General features: G+C 36.9%; 1 protein-coding gene across 6 annotated transcripts in view; it reads right to left on the bottom strand.

The window, feature by feature from the left end:
- Window positions 1-18619, bottom strand: part of NALCN (sodium leak channel, non-selective) — a 229626-nt gene that overhangs the window by 41676 nt on the left and 169331 nt on the right. For all 6 annotated transcript variants that reach the window (XM_053970810.1, XM_053970811.1, XM_053970812.1 and 3 more), the window contains 3 exons: window positions 18123-18259; window positions 16073-16214; window positions 1845-1918 (listed from right to left, as the gene is read on the bottom strand). In XM_053970810.1, coding sequence (XP_053826785.1) covers window positions 1845-1918; window positions 16073-16214; window positions 18123-18259 — 353 coding nt within the window. The remainder of the gene's footprint in view (window positions 1-1844; window positions 1919-16072; window positions 16215-18122; window positions 18260-18619) is intronic.

Below are 18619 nucleotides of genomic sequence, written 5' to 3'. Positions count from 1 at the left end.
TCTTACTTGATGGAAGTTCCCTCCTTTTCTTTGTGCTCCTCAAAGTTTATTGCTGATGATGCAGGAAATAGATTGGAAAGCTCAGTAAATGTAGATTAAATGATCAGAGTAAATAGATAACTAAAAATAAAATAGTAAATTAGTAAATGAAAACTTTATTCTTCTGCCTCTGAAACTTCAGAGGAATTCAGGTGATTTGATAAGAAGTTTTTTTACATACAAGACTTTGGCAGAAGCCATGATCTGAAGGACTAAGTGGAATTCAGCAGGATTGAAACTGGCAGGACTGCTTTCTGGTTCTGTCCTTGTATCTCCGAGAACTTAGTAAGTCCAAACAATGGTTTGCTCGGATTCTCCTCCCACTATTTCAGACTTCTCCTGAAAAGGAGGAAGTTCCATGCTGATGGGAAAATTCAGGAAGAGGAGTTCCTGAATGGGAAATTTCCAGAATTGATTTTTTTTCTCCTAAGAAAGAATGGATGATATCAGGGATTAAGAAAAGAAATTGAATATATAAAAGTAGGGTTTTTTCTTTTGTCTATGTTTTTCCTCTGCAGTATAGTATATGAAATACACCAAACAAACTGACATTTGTGGAACCCTGGAGGTGTCAATAACATTTCACAGTTCTCATATAAAAACATAGAATTTCATTACAAATGTTTTACTGAAACACTGCCAGGGTGCCTGTATCTAAACCTGTATTTTTAGAAGTATTTTGCCTAATCTATCTGTAACAGTAATTCCTGTAAAATCAAGGCACACAAGTGAAAGAAATGCTTACAAATGGTGCACTAAATTTTGTTAAGATTGAATACTTATGGTATTGCATTTACATTTATCAATAATATTTTTACAATGAGTATTCATTTGAATTAGTAATTGTTTATGTTGTCATTATATGGGTTTAAAGACAGAAAAAGTTTCAAGTCAATTTCTACAGTTCTCCTGTGCTGTATTATTATAGAGCATTAAACAGAACCAGAGCTGCAAAACTTCTCAAGAAACTTCATAATTCAGAAATCACGCAGAACCCCTAGTTCACTGCTCCTCATAAAACATTGCCTTACTTAATCTGTACTTTTTAGATCAGGATTCCTGTTAATACTGTGTATTTACCTGGGACCTCTCACTGACAAAATGCAAACATAAATGCAAAAACTGTGACCTATAAATTGTTTTCATTATTAATGCACCTTATGTTGAGAATAGTCATTCTAATGTAAAACCAAGAGTGGCATGAAAAACTGCAGCATGGAGTTACCTAAATGATAATCTCAGAAATGGGTCTTGGAGACTTAGGCTGGCATTATTCACTTACGGTGCTGAGTAGTTACTTGATATGGAAGACCAAAAGGAATGATCATTATTAAAACATTCACGAAATCTTTCTACAGAAAGAAGTCATGGTTCTGAAATCTTCTTCATTGTCCAGTTAGTACTTGGAATATGACTAGCTGTAGTCCATGCTTTCTAGTGCACAATCCCTGCAAACATTTATGTGCAGATATTTGCAAAAACCAGACTAGAATTCTTGAGGCAAAATAACACCCCTTAGGAACAGACACGGTTCATTTAGAAGGAAGAACTGAAAAGAGCTGAAACATGATTTTACTGCATGATACAATTGAAACATATACTGAAGAAGTACAATCCCTGTCTTTTTGCTGTTCAAGCATATAAAATATCCAAAGAGCAATTCATTTTTGCTAATGAAGGCGATAGATGTACTACAAAGGGATACACTATTATGAATATTATACAACCAGTAGCAGTAGTAATAAACAAGGTTGTGCAAAATCAGATGACAGTCAAAACATTATCAAATCACATCTGACTCTTACCTTAGAATTTTATTGATTGCTGTCTCTTTTTCCAGAAGGTTTCTTGCTCTGATGCTGAAAACAGATTTACGGAGCTATAAAATTAAGAAAAAGACAGCATAATTTTTAATTGTCTTAAAATATAACTTGTATATGTAACAGACCAATTAAATATTATGATGCTGAGTGCATAAAAAGGATGGTGGAAAACAATCAAAATGCTTATGCACATCTTTTGGCCTTCCAATCCCAATCGTTAGGTAGTTCTGTGTAGAAAGAAGTAGATAGTTTTGCTGGCTAGCACAAATTTGCTTTATTACACATTTCTTCTCCAATTGGCCAAATCACACTGTTTTGCTATTCTTTCTCCACTTTGGATTTTGACTAGACTGGATCATACTCTGGAGATGCCTTGCTTGTATAAAAGAGCCAGCAAACAAAGTTCAGATGTATCATTTCAATGCCTTTTTTTTTCCCCCACAGATGCAGAGAAAAAATGTGTTGAGCAAAAAATGCTTATGTCATGAACAGTGTTTCAGGAATCTTCTTGTGAAGAGGAGTTCCTGAATGGGAAATGAAAGGACTAAGATAAATGAAAAAACAAGCAAGTGATTAACAAACATGGCAAATCAAGGAGCAAACCACAGCTGAAGAATTTAGCTCAGGAATTGCACCTGTGATGAACAGAAAGCCTCTGGCACATTGTAAGACTTAAATCTGTCAACTGTTTGGAGATCATTATCTTGAAGAAAATGGTTGAGAGAGATTTGGAAACTCTTAGCAATCTGTGTCCTGGTTTTGTTCAATCTGAAATGGAATCTTTAAGCACATTTCTTTACATGTTCTTTAAATTTTCTAAAACACTAGCTCAAATCCAGTTGTTTGACAAATAATTTTGCTAGAACTTCTCTGAAGACTCATATTGACTCTGAGTCACAGAAGATCTTTGTAGATAAACAGAAGCTTAGAAAACTCCTTAAAAACTTGTTAATTACACTGGCTGTACTTAATAAAATGGATTCTGCTTTTTAAAGCACAACTGTTACAGCAAGATACAATCTCTTTCCTACCCCTTGCATTTACAAGTGTGGCCCCTTTAACCTTTCTCATGTCTCATCACTTCCCTGTACAGCCTGTAGAAGTAATAACATAGATGATTTGAAAACACTCTACTTTGAGAATCTGTGGGTTCCTTAACCAGCAACTTGAAAATGGAAATGAGGTATGCAACACTTCAGAATGTAGTTTGGAAAATAAGGTATTGGAATTTCAGTTAAGATTACAGAAAGAGTAATAAACTTGTTGAATATTTGAATATAAACAAGAAAGATTTCCATTGCCTGGATATGGTAAACCTAAAAATAAACTGAAAATCCTAGTATGAGATATACCTATTGTGTAATATATCCAGTGCAGGTAGCTGGGTGTGCAGCTGCAGTGTGAGCTGCAGGTTAAGCTCTGGGGCTGCAGGAGCCTGAGCCCAAGGCAAGAGGCCATGAACTGATGACCCTTTGCTTAACAAAGGCCACAAAGACATGGCAGGAGCTGATGACCCCAGACTTTTGCTTGTTTAGGGTATAAATGTCCAGGGTGCCTCTGCTTGGGGGTCTCTCCTTCAAGGCACCCAGCTCAAGGTTCTATTTTGTTATTCAGTTGTTGTACCAAGATTAAATAATTTTAAGGATCGGGATGTCTGGCACTCTGCTTTGGGAAACCTGGAGTTGAGCTGGTGAGGAAACCTGATGTGACTGTGTGAATTTGGGGTGTGTAGCTGGGGAGGGGACTTGGCACCTGCTCAGGTGATGCAAGAGTAACTGCTAAAGGGGTTCCTGGATGGTCAGACAGGCAAGTAATACACCATTATAATAAATATTTGCTAGGTATAAATATGTCATATATTGAAACACATTTGTGTAGGTTTTAACTCGTTCAGTTTCTTGACACAGGTTTGGTGAATTTATCAGCACTGTACTTTATTAGAGTTCAAACTTATGGGAATAATGAGGGTGGAAAACCAGAAGTTTTATCTCAGTTCTTTTTTCCTGTTATAAATAAATACTTTAGAAAAATTGCAACTACATGAAACATCAGAGAAAAAAAGCATGCTACCTAGTAATGTGTTTTGTCCATTTATTTCTAGCAACAATTCCTGTTGGCATCTTAGAAATTGAAAAGATTTCAAATATAGGAAGCATTAATTTCCTACCATTTTTCTATTTTTTGCCCATCTGATTTCAGTAAAAAAAATCTGAGTCATATACATTTTTCCTGAAATTCTCTACAGCTCCTTATCTGTCATAGACCACTTCTTTCCAGTGTTTAAATTAGGTGACAGAACAGCTTGGCCTTAAAGGTTGTGGCCCAAACAAGGAAATTCACCCAGGTCATCAACAAGGGAACATGCCCTGGGAAAGCAGGAATGAGGAGTCTGTGTATTTCTAAAGACTCCAAAAGGATGTTGAGCAGCCACTTAGTGCTTCCACAAGTCAAATGTTAAACTACCTAGTGCCAGCAAGAAGCAGATGGTCTAAAGAAATGCCAGCAGGTCTAGGACAAGGACTGCTTACCAGGGACTGCTGAACCCTCGATCTAGGCAGCAAGACTAACAAAGCTGACAGTGGTGTATGTTCTGCATAAAACCACTGCTAAATCCCTATGCCACCCCACCAGGAAATGGTTTGGCCCCCTGTGCTTGATGCCTTCAATGAACACCGTAGTTGTCTGCTGGTGATATGCAAGAGCAGTGCTGTACTATGATACCTGGCTGTCACACAGCCAGAGGTGCATCAGCCAAAGAGGTGAAGGGAAGCTGTAGGAAGGAGTGCATGTCTGGAGCCACTGAGATGGGAGAGAAAAGACTGGACCCTCCGCATTTTCAAAGCTGTTCATGAATTTTATTTAGTGATGCTTGAACAAATATATAATAGAATTACAGAATCACGGAACATGCTGAGTTGGAAGGAACCCAAAGGATCATGAAGTCCAACTCCTGTCCCTGCACAGGACACCTGAAGGGTCACACCATGTGCCTGAGAGCATTGTCCTAACACTTCTTGAGTTCTGTCAGGCTGGTGCTGGTGCTCCCCACTGCCCTGGGGAGCCTGTTCCCGAGCCCAACCATCCTCTGGGTGAAGAACCTTTTTCTAATATCCAACCTAAACTTCTCCTGACACAACTTAAGGCCATTCCTTCTGATTCTGTCACTGGTCACCACAGAGAAGAAATCAGTGCCTGCCCCTCCTCTTCCCATCATGAGGAAGTTGTAGACTGTGATAAGGTTTCCTCTCACTCTCTTCTTCTCCAGGAAGAAGAGATCAACTGACCCCAGCTGCTCCTCATATGGCTTCCCCTCCATGCCTAAAGAAGTCACAGGAATGGAGAAAGGTATGAGAACAAGGTGTTGCATCACATTATTTGTGCAGAGTGCATTTACTTTTCCTTCACATTTTTTCACGACTAGCTGTGAAACTTGCAGATGAGACAGGACATCCTTGGGCACTGACCTTGGCCTAAGCACACCCAATGGATTGCAGCTTAGGTGAAGTTTTGAAGGTTTTTTAACAATCACGTCTGTGTCTGGACTGTGATGGAATTTAGATTGGAGTTAGGTATCCATTCTTTAATCTAGGAATACATAGGCATATACAAGATCCTAGAGTTTGGTGCCTAGAGGTCTCAGTGGTCCAAAATGGAATTCACAAAACAACCTAAGCACTTCCAAGAATTATGACTTTTGAAGACAATGATCCTCTTTTCTCTTTCTGAAGGAATCAGGAGCCATTCCTTCAGCAGAACACTGGTGAATTTATCTTGAGTTAAAAATATCCAGAAGAAGCAATACAAGAAAATACTTTTAGATAGGCACAATTGATCTATTTCTCATATTCAAAGGAGTCAGTAGTCAAATAGCAACATACATATGTCAATATGCATGCTGAAGAAAATCAAACATTACTATAGATTTTTAAAATGTGCATCCTTATGTCTATATTAGGTAAATGAACTAAACTACTTCCCATTTAATTTTCCAAATTTGCATAGCACACCAGGCAAATGCAATGGGACTGTACAAACAGAAAATGGGGGTAATGATCAGTATTTTGTTTAATAATGTCTAGATGCCTCATGCTGGTATAGAATGAGGCTGGCAATTAAAATTTGTGATACCTGCCGAGTTCTGGAATGTTGCAGAGGAAATTATAAACAGTGTTAACATACAAGAGACATTACTCAATCAGACAATGTGAAATTAAGTAAGTACAGTACACTCTACTGAGGTTATTTTAGGGTGTATCTGTCTAGCCTGCTGGGTTTTTTTATTACAGATTGTGCTGCACTGTGAGGACACCCTCAGTGTATCTTTATTAGCCTTTATATATTTATTTATTTATTTACTTCTCTCTACCACCTAAAAGTACACTTCATGCAGAAACTACAGTGCCCTATAGCTTTCTGCTAAAGAACATTATTTTTTAGCATATGACACTGTCTTGAAATCACCTAACAACATCTGATTACTCTAAAATATGTTTTCAGCAACACACTTTAAAGAACTCTTGCACTTTAAACTGCAAGGACCTGCTGTGGCAGGTCAGCAAATTCCCAATACTATTTCCTGAATGAAAAGGTTTTAGATGGATATAATGTGCTGCTGCTAAACCATGAATAAAGCTTGTGTCTTGGTTCTCACATTTCTTTGAGCTTATTTACACAGACATGACCACAGAATTACAAAATCTGCAGGTAGTGCTTCTCTTCCACAAGTGTTCACACCCTTTGCTGCTGTTGGCAGGACAGACTTTAGGCAGACAAAATAATTCAGTTCAATCAGAGTGAACTTGGTCTAAATGCTACATCCCATGAAATCTCATTTGTCGACAAGGAGAAAGCAACCATTGTAAAATAAGCTAAATCACTGAACATTGTTGCTCTGCAAGTGCCACCCGCTGCTTTGAAAAGGTACTGCAGACACTTTCAATAACAATGTTTATTTAGTAGTGTATTTCAAAAATCCAGGCTTTCTATCCTGGAAGAAGAAAATCCTTGGCATAAGATCAAAAGCAAAGCAACACAAGAAAATACCTTTGTGAAGTGTCAGGAAATGACTGTGGACCAGTTCTACATACTAGATGTACTGGCACAGCAGTGCTGACTTCAGGGGGATGTTTGCTAATTTACACCAGCTAAGACATAACTGAATGGTTTTATGTTTTGAGAAATGCTGTATATTTGGGTTGGATGTGTTTCTCTAGAAATGTGTTTTTAGTGCCCAGACCTCAGCAAATGCTACATAAAGCAATTATTTTCAACTTGAATTTAATCAAGAATTGTATTCTATCAACAGGTAACATCTGTGGTGATGTAGTGTATGATTTTTGTATCAGACTGCTTCAAAGCTGGCAGAAGAGACAAGTGTTGGTAGTTGTTTGGGAATACAAAGTGACACAAGGTCATAAATAAATAATGAAATATGAATATCTGAAATGTTTGCTTGAAAGTAAAAAAAAAACCACAGAGCATGCAGTGCATTTCCATAAGGGAATTTCTTAAGTTTTATATGAAAATAAAGAGTTTTGGCCTAGTGCTGTTAATAATGCTCTTACAGGCAACTGCAGGACCATATGGGAATAGTCTGCTGTGCCATGCCAGGAATTCCAAGGAAGGAAAAAAAATCATCCAAAGCTTCTGTTTTCATTTGGAAATTGTTGTATGCTAATACAATGTAGACTTGCAGAATGAACAGATTGTTAGGTACTATATTGTTATTTAAACATGTATAGCTTCTAGGGAAAATACGAAGAGTCGGTACAATAAGCAATGTATCAGAATAATTTTTATGAAAGAGCAAGGAAATATTTGGGAAGAATCTGTTAAAAGCTTGAGCATTCCATAAAACATAGGATATCCCTGGCCCACAGGAATTTGCTGTGTAGCCTCTCAAATGAAAATATTTGTTCAACAGCATTCTGCATCTTTGGTTTGAAGAGACTGGACCCTTTCAAAATGAGTGTGACCAAAGTCATATGAAAAGTGATGGAAGGCCAGACTGCAAGTTTTTGGTAGATACCTAACAAAATGTTAACAAATTTTTTCCCTCTGTCAAAGTAGAACTAAGTATTTTCATTTGGACTTTGAAAATCTGGCCCTTTGTGAGGTTGTCCTATGTAAGAAACAGGCTCACTACACAGTCAAGAAAGTAGTCTAGCATTAGATAAGTGTCCCAAGAACTCAAAGACTGTCCCTTTGGATCAGATGTCTAGAATGAGAAGTGGGCATAATCTCCTTAACTCCTGGGAGTCATTGACCTGAAACAGCCTTGATTCATTTTGTAGCCCTTGATTGCTGCCTCTCCCTTAAGGAAGGTAAAATTCTTCTAATTAGCTGACTACTGGTCTGGAAAATCTACACAACTTCTCATAACCAAGAACTTTTTTTAATTAGGTCTGAAAATGTGGACAAGGCTAATATTAGCACTCATAAAATCTCCAAAGACCTAAAGGGGGGATAGTCCATCTCAGACACATGGAGGAGCAGCTCCAGGGAAGGAGAAGGATCCCTCTCTTTTATGCCTTATAGTAACGTGGTTGGGGTTTTTTTGCCCTTTGGTATACCTGAGTTTTGAACTTTCATAGGTTTAATGGGTAGATTTTTTTGGTAAAAATATAGAATGGTTTGGGTTGGAAGGGACCTTGAAAGACCATCTAGTTCAATCCCCCTGCAATGTGCCGGAACATCTTCAGCTAGATCTTCAACTAGATCAGATTGCCTAGAGCCCCATCCAACCTGAAAGTGAATGTTTTCAGGAATGGAGAACTCACCATCTTGCTGGGCAAATTGTTTCACTGTTTTACCACTGCCATCATAAAAAATTTTTCCTTATATCTAGCCTGACTCTACCCTTGTTTAGTTTAAAACCATTACCCCTTGTCCTATTGCTACAACCCCTTGTAAAAAATGTCTGTCCTCATACTATAAGTCCCCTTCAACTACTGAAAGGCTACTATAAAGTTTCCCCAGAAGTTTCTTTCTCCAGGCTGAAAAACCCTCTTTCAGCTTGTTCTCATAGGAGAGGCAATCCCTCTGATCATTTTGGCAAGTGCAGCCTTGGACAAGTTTGATTCCTTTTGTTTTCTATATACTCAGTGCAGGGGTCAGGGAGGCCCTGTAAAGAGTTGATAAAGAGCACAGGGTAGATTACTCATGGCAGCCAACAGCAGGTGGAACTAAGGACTCCAGGCCAGGCTGATGTGGGGTTTTTATACATTTGGCTGGGTGTACAGTGCTGGAGGAGAAAGCTCCCCTCCACACTTTGAGCTGGGAATCTTGAAGCTCTAGGGAAGATGGGACTGTCAGGCTGGGTTGGACTGGGAATGGGAGATATGGACAGGGAGTTTCAAGGGAGAGGTAAGGAAAACGATTGCTTCTGGTTGTATAAGCACATGTACTTGCCTTCCCTAGAAAGAAGTGATCATCACTATTGTTAATCAGTTTTTGTGAATGAGTCCTGTGAGTGGATGGAGGAGACTAAAGGGCCTGGAGACGGAGATCTGGATTCTTTGGTAGAACAGGAAAAAGTAATGTAGAAGGTTCAAACAGAAGGGCCTTCCTGTAACTCAATCCCTCATTTTCTCTTTCCTCCACACCAAACTAATGTGTGCTCTTTGTTAAAGTACAATTACACTAAAACTTTTTTCATGTTTGTATTTTGTTTGATTAAAGAAAAAGAAGAGAAGCATGATCTTATAATTGTATTTTAATACATCTCCACAGCCTTTGTATCAAACCCTTGAAATATTTTAGTGTAAAACTGATGAAGTAGAAAGCAAATGCCAGAAGGAAGTCCTGAATTATGGCTCTTTTTGAAAATGGCAAAGTATCCTGTCCCTGGCCTCCTTTCTCTCAAAATGCACTTGAAAACTGACATTTTTTCAGGCAGACTTTTGAACATACTATGCAGAGACAAGAGTGACAGAGCAATTAAAATCATCAGAAGTCAGAGACAGACCACAACAGAACAGTCTTGCTACTATTGCAGTTGTGTCTTCTCCACTCTGAAGGCAAACATGGTCAGAGAAGTAAAATATCACCAGCTCAAATGTGCATTTGGCAAAATGCTTAATGAGGAAGAAATCTATAAATTGGTTGTTTAGACACAGGGACATTTTTATATATCCATTTTATATGAAAACAGGAAAATCTTTAAAATGCAAAAGAGACAAAGAAGTCAGCTGATTTTCAGTAAACCTGAAATACATCGCTGTATTTATGTATATTAACTTCATTAGAAAGAACTGATGAGAACAGATATGGCACAAAAATCATCTTTGAAAATCATGACTGTAATGAGCAAGAAAATGTTGACCAGTATTATGCCAGCAGGTACATTGTTTTAATGACTTTTCTGAATATCATAACAAGATAGATTTTGGCATTATCTTGTGAATGACATAAATAGGTAAGACTTGAAGCTCTTGGCTGTGTTTAATTAACAAGTGGTATATGGAAACCGAAATTGTAGGACAGAATTCAATTCAGACAAATTAAGAAAATGAAGAAAAAGTTTGAATGATTTTTGTTGATATGTACGAAATTCTGCAATATTTGCTTCAGAAAAAATGTAGTATTTAGTAGTATTTAAAAAGAAATAATCTTTTCTATTTGGAACACGTGCAATTACACTTTATTAGTTTCTGCTATATTCAAAATTAATGTAATAAAATTATTCTTTCAAATTACTTACAGAAAAGAATAATAAGGAACACAACACTATTGTATCTTTTGTGCCAAAATTCTGCTTTGCACAACTGAATACCCAAAATAAAGTTCAGAGAGGTTAATTAACTTGGGATGTAAGTTTATTACAGTAAGAAACAGAAATTCTGAACATTGTAATTTATGAATATTCTATAAATATTCTATCCTAAGTTTTAAGGAAAAAAGTACAAATAAAATATATGAGCATGTCTGTTGCCCTGTTCTTTTAAAAGTTTTAAACTTCCTTTAAAAGTTTTCTATGCCTTCTGATGTTTACATATTTCTACTAGAGAATTAATACACTGTTCATGTAAATAATGATTGTTTTACATTCTTCTTTGTAAGAAGAGAGAATTAATAGACTGTTAGTTTAACCATTGTAGTTGGAGAGGTGGCAATTTCATCCTTCAATCCACTGTCACTTTTAGAATTCTATAAATTACAAAGTCAGAAATATGTTTACTCTTTTTCTTCTTTTAAATCTTAGTGTGAGTGTGTGGGTTATTTTGTGTCGAAGTGCGACACATGTCTTTGCCCCTGATGGTTTTTTGAAAGGTATCTTGGGACATCCTGCCTTCCATACTAAAATATATGCCTTAGAAAACCTGAAAGGCTATTTCAGCTTTTACAAATACAAATACTTTCTGCAAGGAAAAATCCTTTTGGAATACTCTCAGAAGACTGTTGGTTTTTTTTTTTTGGTTTTTTTTTTTTTTTTTGTTTGTTTGTTTTTTTTCTCTCAAAAAACAGAATAGTTAAAGAAGCTGAGCACAGGTCAGAAAAAAACCCAACACAGAACATATATCCAAATTAAACAAAAACATCTTATCAAGATTAGGTGGCATGTCTCAGCAGCTCACAAAAGCAGTATCTATAATATTAACAAAATATGTTAAACACAGATTCCAGCATGAGGTCTGCCTCTGAATATTCACAGTCCTCCATGGTAATGGCTCTGTCTACCTCTGAGATCAGCTCTCACTTTCTGACCACAACCTCCCTTCACAAAAGTACATTCTGCTGTAAGCAGGAAATCAGTGGGAAAGCCATATGGTGTGGGAGGTCAAGCTTTCCCAGGAGCTAGACCTTAGTGCTGCACCTGGCTCCCACCAGACAAAGGAATGGCTACTAACTGCACTGCTTGCAGAACTAAAACCAGAACTCATACATGTGGAAGGAATCAGCAAAGAAACAGGATGATAGAAGGGAGAGAAAAGAGAAAAGACGTTTGCTACTATCCAATTAATCTTATAAATGGAGAAATAAGGGAACTGACTTGATTATATTCCTTCAATTAAGTGGGAGATGTTCCAACATCTGAACTATAAAATACATAGATATATTAAATGCTCTCGTGCTTTCTTTTGCAATTCACTCCTGCTTTGCCACTGTTGTAGACATGCACATGGCTTATCTGTACTATCTGTACATATTGAACCATAAACATTTTCAAAGTTATCTCATGAGTCTGTCAGTTTTGAACTTTAATCTAACAGCCATGTGCTGTGTTGTATGGCCAAGGATAAATAATCAGTTCAGAAGTGTCCATCTCACAATAATTTTCTGCAAGGTTTGCTAAAACTTGAATGTCTCTTAGGAAAGCATTTTGAAGGGTTTCTGTGCCACTCTGATTCCAGTCTTGATGTTAAGAAGGCAAAGCCAATGCTCTACACCACTTCAGATATATTTCACTGGACACCTGATTTGTTCGAAATCTCACGTTAATTTAATTCTTTGTCCCCCTGAAACTTGCTGCAGCTATACCTCACGCTATGTGAAAGCCACTGAGATGTCCTTATTTTCTGCCAACTTCCTTTCTTCTCATCCACCCACTCACACTAAAATTACGTTTCCATACTTCATCCAGTTCTTCTGGCCAAGAATTTACTGAAATATTGGTTATCTAAGGAAATTCCCAGCATACTGTGAATAATTTTCATACAAGTGTAGAAGTATAAAAGAACACTTCCCTCTCTGTCCCTAAAACTCCCCTTTTCCCTCACCTACAATGTACATTTAATACCCTAAGTCTCTCTTTTAATCTTGTATTTTTTCCAAGAAGTCTTCCTTCTTTCACCAGAAAATAACTTCACAGTGCTTTCTACCACAACAAGGGGAATGCTCACCAATCTGAACAATCCTGGTTTCTCTAATTTGACTGTGGGATATTCAACTCATGGCCTTCAGACCACATCAGGACAGATCAGATCAGCATGCAGGGGGGTAGGTCTGTGGCAAGATCACTGAATTTAAGTAAATTTGCTCTGTAGGACCTCAAGTGGAGAGCAAAAAATTATCATCCTGCCTTTCCAGCAGTGTTAAGTTCAGAGAATCCCAGAGAATCCCAGTTTTAGACAACAAATGTTACAGATAATAATAAACAACTCAAACAAAGCACAGTGCTAAGCTGCCTATCAAGCATCTGTTTGTAGGAGAGCCCAGGTGTTGCTGTCATTGGATGTAGAAGGAAGATGGTACAATCTGTATCCACACACCTACTCAGATGCCACACATAAAATATAAAGGGCATTTGGGTATCTAAAAGTGATTTTTTATAGTAGTGTTTGGTTAGTTTATAACTTTCAGAACAGTTTAAAAATTTGGAAGAGAAAAAAAACCCCATGGAACTCACAGACTTGACTAGAAAAAAAGGAGTATAGCAGAGAAATCTGTTTTCCAAAGATGTTCTTTTGATTTGGCACAGATGAAAATCATATCAAATGGATTGTAGCCATGGTTACAGTGATTTACACCAAAAATAATTTTCCAATTCTTTTGAGAAGGTAGAATACCTTGGAAAAAAAAAAACCAAAACGGAAGAATGCACTGAAAATCTACTCTCCCATTACACCTTAAAACAACTTTTAAATTAAGTGGGTAATTTTAATAATTATAGTACTGAAAACACTAACTAAATGCATTCTATAAGAAAACATACATAAAATTTGCTTTATTGAGCAGCACAAATTATGAGGCAGATTGATTCTAAACACAAAACCATATAGTGGCAGATTTTTAGAGAAAGAAAAACAAGAATATTGCTGAAGTGGAAATAAGGGAAAAATAGGGGAGTGTAAGGGCCTCCTATCAATTAAGCAGCTGTGGAACACAGAGATACTGACTTAAGTCCAGGAGTAACCGGAGGGACTAGCCACAGTTCAGCTACCACAAAGGAAGGACAGAGTCAGATCTGAGCAGGATCTCACCTTTTGATTCTACCTTTTAATTCCACTTTTTTCTCAACTACAGTGCAAAAGCATGTGAAAAGTTTTTGAAGCCATCCCACTGCTAACAGGAGCAGTGAGAAGGCATCCTGCCAGGCATTGAGATCAGTAAATGTTTTGTCATGTTTCTTTTTTTATAAAGAAAAGTAAAGTATGAATGTAAGGTTAATACTTAAGCACAATCAGTCATTCTAAACTTGTTTTAAGAAGATTTGATCATACAAAAATGAGGTTGCCTTGGCAACTGTAACTATAGAAAGCTAGAGTAATTACTTTCAAAAATCCTTCTTAGTGCTTTCTCCTCTTAATAGGAATGTGTAAATACCTTGTTTTAAGCTGAATTTATCAGAAATATTGCTCATCATTATTTCTACCCTTGAGACATTGGGATCCTAAAGTATGTGCCTAAAGCAGGTTGAATAATGCAAAACCAATTTGCAAATGCTTATTTAAATTCAAAAATTAAAGTCAGATAATGCATATTTGCTTTTGAAGGGAGGTAAAAATTTGAAAAGAATGCAGCATTCTGTTTTCATACTGCAAGATCTCATTGAATAAACTGTGCCATGTATTCATCTGTCTTCGAACACAGTAACAATTCACTTTTGTAAACAGCAAGCAAAAGGAATTAAGATGGAATTTAATTAATTTATCTAAATTATATTAATGTAAACAGATCTACTGAGCCACTGCACAGCTCTGCATTGCATACTGTGGACTTACCTGTGTGGCTGAGAAAACTTTAAGGTCTTTGTTCATCTCTTCATTACATGGTAGAAATGTACTCTGATTACCCTGGCATAGTGTTTGAGATCCATTATTAGTGATATTTGGCATAGTTCTGCTAGCCCCTAGGCTTGTCATTTAATAACTTAACCAGTTTTCCCGCTGTGCTTGTTAAAGCAGATGATGTCCATTTAGGCTTCACTCCTTTCTACAGCCTTCTTGGCCAGATATGCCATATTTTGCCACAGTCCTCCCTCCTAGGTCAGGGTGCTCAGCTTTGGTTTACTGACGCCATAGAATACATCAGCCACAAGAATGGGCTCTTGCACAGAACTAGGGATGGCAATTAATGCTGGTTTACAAATTGCCTATTTGCATTCATTATCAGAAGAGTAATGTTTTCCCCAACTCTCCTTTCCCAATTTTGCCTCCCAGCTCTGCAACTCTGCCTGTATGAATGCTGCCCTGGGTTATGGTTGCAAACACACACTAGGAAAGCCACTTATACTATATAACAGCAATGCACGGACTCTTTTTTTCTTGACTGTGATTCTGTAACTTAAAACGTATTTAAAAACCACAGATGTTTATATTCAAAGAGAATTCAACAGCAAACAATACTGAAACAATACTGAAACATAATATTACTGAAAGTACTTTTGTCTATAAAAATGCCACTAAGTTATGCAATTTACAAGTGGTCAAGGTCTGATATCTCTGTAGATGCCACTAGAAATCTGGGAAACCACTTATCTTCTGTGACACACATGAATATTGTTTTTCCACCCCTTTAGTTTTATAAGGTGTCAGAAGTCAGATACATCTACTTATGCTGCTGCATCATCATCATCATCATGGTCATCATTCCAAGCAGTGCTAGTATTTTTTCAAATCTAAACATCCATGGGAAACTAGCAGCTTTTAGCACAATGGGCATCAAATATATCTGTTCAGGGTCTGTTTTCTAGTGATTCCCAGGCTTTCAGATTGGGTAGTATCTTCTAAATAATTAGAATACTTTTTAAATTTTTACTCATCTTCAGTGATTACACAGAGATATTAATAAGTTATCCAATTTTTCTGCTCTGCTTGTTAAAGTAGATGATGTCCATTCAGGCTCTATTCCTTCCTTCACACTTCCTTCACACTTCCTTTACACTTCCTTCAGTGAAGTGTGTTTTCAAGGTTGCAATAGTATCAAGGCACTCAAAAATCCAGTGTGATATTCAGCGACTTTAATTTTCCACTAGCTTGTCAGTGATTAACAGCAGAACTGTTTTAAAAAATTGCTTCAGATGATGCATGCATTAAACAACTAATGTATCAGATCTTGACTTTTGAATTCAAAGGAGATGGGAAAATTTAAACCAGAAGAGGATCCGCTATGATGTCTGTTTTAGGCTGAATTAAAAATAGCCTTTTAGCCTATGTTCAATCATCCTAGCTTCTATTCACTTTTTATGTTGTTTGACAAACTGAATAATCTGATTCCTTTTCTCACAATACTCTAGGCAAGATATATATTACTCTATACTCTTGATTTACCTTTTGATCAATATATCTGTTTTCTTCAATTGCTGATCTTTTAGAGTGGTCACATGAGGAAGAAGATGCTGAAGGAAGTCTTCGCAGCAAACAGCTGGTATCTTGTTGCTGGCGATCAATAAACTGCTTCATAAAACTTTCCCTTGGGAACAAATAGAGGATATTGACACATTAAAACCCCAAGAAGAGTTAATATTTGGTTTTCCTTCTGTCATGTCACAATCCATTAGTGCTGAGATGCATAAACTCATGAGAAAAAGTTCTATAGATGCATAAATGAACAGAGTGCCAGAACAACTGATAACACCTGAATTCATTTATTAAAGAGATCCATAACTGAATTGCGAGTTGGATCTCTTGCATGTAGATTTAAAAAGAAATACTTTTATTATTTATTTTTTTACCAATTAAAGTGCTAAATATTTCAAGTGCCTTTTGCAGTTTTCAGCTCTTTTGAGCTCATTAAACAGCAAGTTGTTACTTCAATGTAAATCAAATGCTGATATAATCCAAAGGAAACATACTCTCTGCATGAAATTTGTTCTTGAAGATTTCAAACAACATCTGTTCATATAACTGCTTTGAATGTCAGTATTAAGGCACTTCAGCAATTCTGTGCCTCACATATGCCGTGTTTAAAAAGCAGAAGCATTTCTGTTTACAACAAATATACATTAATCTTGCCATATTTTAAGTTCAGTAGAGTTGCCTCTTTCAGTATGAACTATGTCAAAACTAATTTTTCTCTGGAGAGATATTGCTACATAGTACAATAGCTTCAGATTTAAAGATATGATTTGCTAGTGCTTGTTTGATGTCTGCTTCAGTAGTTAATAGGATCATGAGTGAGTACAGAATATGCTGGGAAAAACACAACTACAAAGAAATATGAAAAAAGACTAAGACTAGGAGAAGAACACCCTCCATATGTAACAAAAGGGTACTTTGATACTAAATGTAAAACATTTATGATTGTTTCCTTGAGGTCTGGAAGGCTGCTTTTCCTGACCCTTCTGACCAGCATTATTCCTTTTGTTCGGCTAAGGTACTACAAACAGGTCAAACCAGTTGACAGCTTCCTTGTGAATTTATTCAGAAGAAATGTAACCTTGGTAGACTCAGAACAATGGCAGTAATCCTTCACATCATCCTCTCTTCTGGTATGTGCTTGTTGAGGATATTGACACAGGCATGGAGAGGATCTGTTCAGCCAGCTTGTGGCGTTTCAGCAGACTTTGCAGCCTGTATATACTAGAGCAGCCCTCCGATTTCTGTCAGACTTCTTTGACACTAAGGAAGGATAATTGTACTCTAACTGATGATCAAAGATTTACAGAATGGTTTGGGTTGGAAGGGACCTTAGAGATCATCTTGTTCCACTCTGCCTGCCATGGGCAGGGACACCTTCCACTAGACCAGGTTGTTCAGAGCTCCATCCAGCTTGGCCTTGAACATTTCCAGGGATGGAGCATCCACAGCTTGTCTGGGCAATCTGTCCCAGTGCCTCACCACCCCCACAGTAAAGAATGATCTAGTAGATCACTGAGCATCCGATCTTTAGTTAAGGTGAATTTCACAGGAAAGACGTAACTACGCAAATACAAATATGGGACGAGGTCATCACAGGCTAACTGGTATTAGATGGTCTGTTTAATCCTCTCTAATGATTTGCTGCCAGTTCACCCTGGCTTTAAAAACCTACATGAGAATCCATTAGACTGCTAGTCATCTATGTGAGCCAAGAAACTAAAATCCAAAGGAAAGAGTAGAAACAACACACTTTTCAATTATATTGTACTTGTGTCAGTTCTGATCAATCTAGCTGGTTTCATGAATAAGGTATAAGGAATGCTAGGATTGCTTTTCCCCAGTTGAGAAAAATGAGGTTTATCCAAAATGCTGCATCTTTTGAATGTCTGTGTTAATTCCATTTAATTTCTTATTTTCTGAACTACCTGCCTAACACAATAAAAAAAAAAGTGAAATATTTTGGGTGTTATGTAACCCCAAAAAAGTTTACAGCATGCTAGCAAAGGAAATATTTCAATACCTTATTTTTGGAACTGTAAAATCTGAAGGAAGCTTCGAAATTTTCACCATTTGTGGCCTGTTTGGAAATTTTTCAAAGATGCGTAGACGCAAGGGAAGCTTCTCCTTTGTATCTGCATTAGCTTCACTTTGTTTTAGCTGAAAACAAAGAGATAAAAAACAATAACAAAATGGGAAATTTTGCTCTGTAATAGCCCACTCGTTTTTCAGAATCCAAATAACAACGACAATTATTTAAAGAAACAGAAGATGGCAGCAAAGACCTACAGAAGGTAAATTTGATACCCGTTAATGGCTTGTGCTAGAAGATTACAAATGTCTAACAATGCCTTTAAATGAAAGACATAAAATGGGATGATTGCTAATAATTTTAATTTTAAAATACAAAGCATATTTGTGCCCTATTCGATATGCTTATTTCTATTTTTTCTTCATAGATTCTAACACTTCAACCAAATAAACACCCAAGACCTTTTCTTATTAGGCATATCTTCCTGT

Source organism: Vidua macroura, chromosome 2, assembly GCF_024509145.1.
Source record: "Vidua macroura isolate BioBank_ID:100142 chromosome 2, ASM2450914v1, whole genome shotgun sequence".
Classification (NCBI taxonomy): domain Eukaryota; kingdom Metazoa; phylum Chordata; class Aves; order Passeriformes; family Viduidae; genus Vidua; species Vidua macroura.
This window is presented reverse-complemented; position numbering and strand designations above follow the sequence as displayed.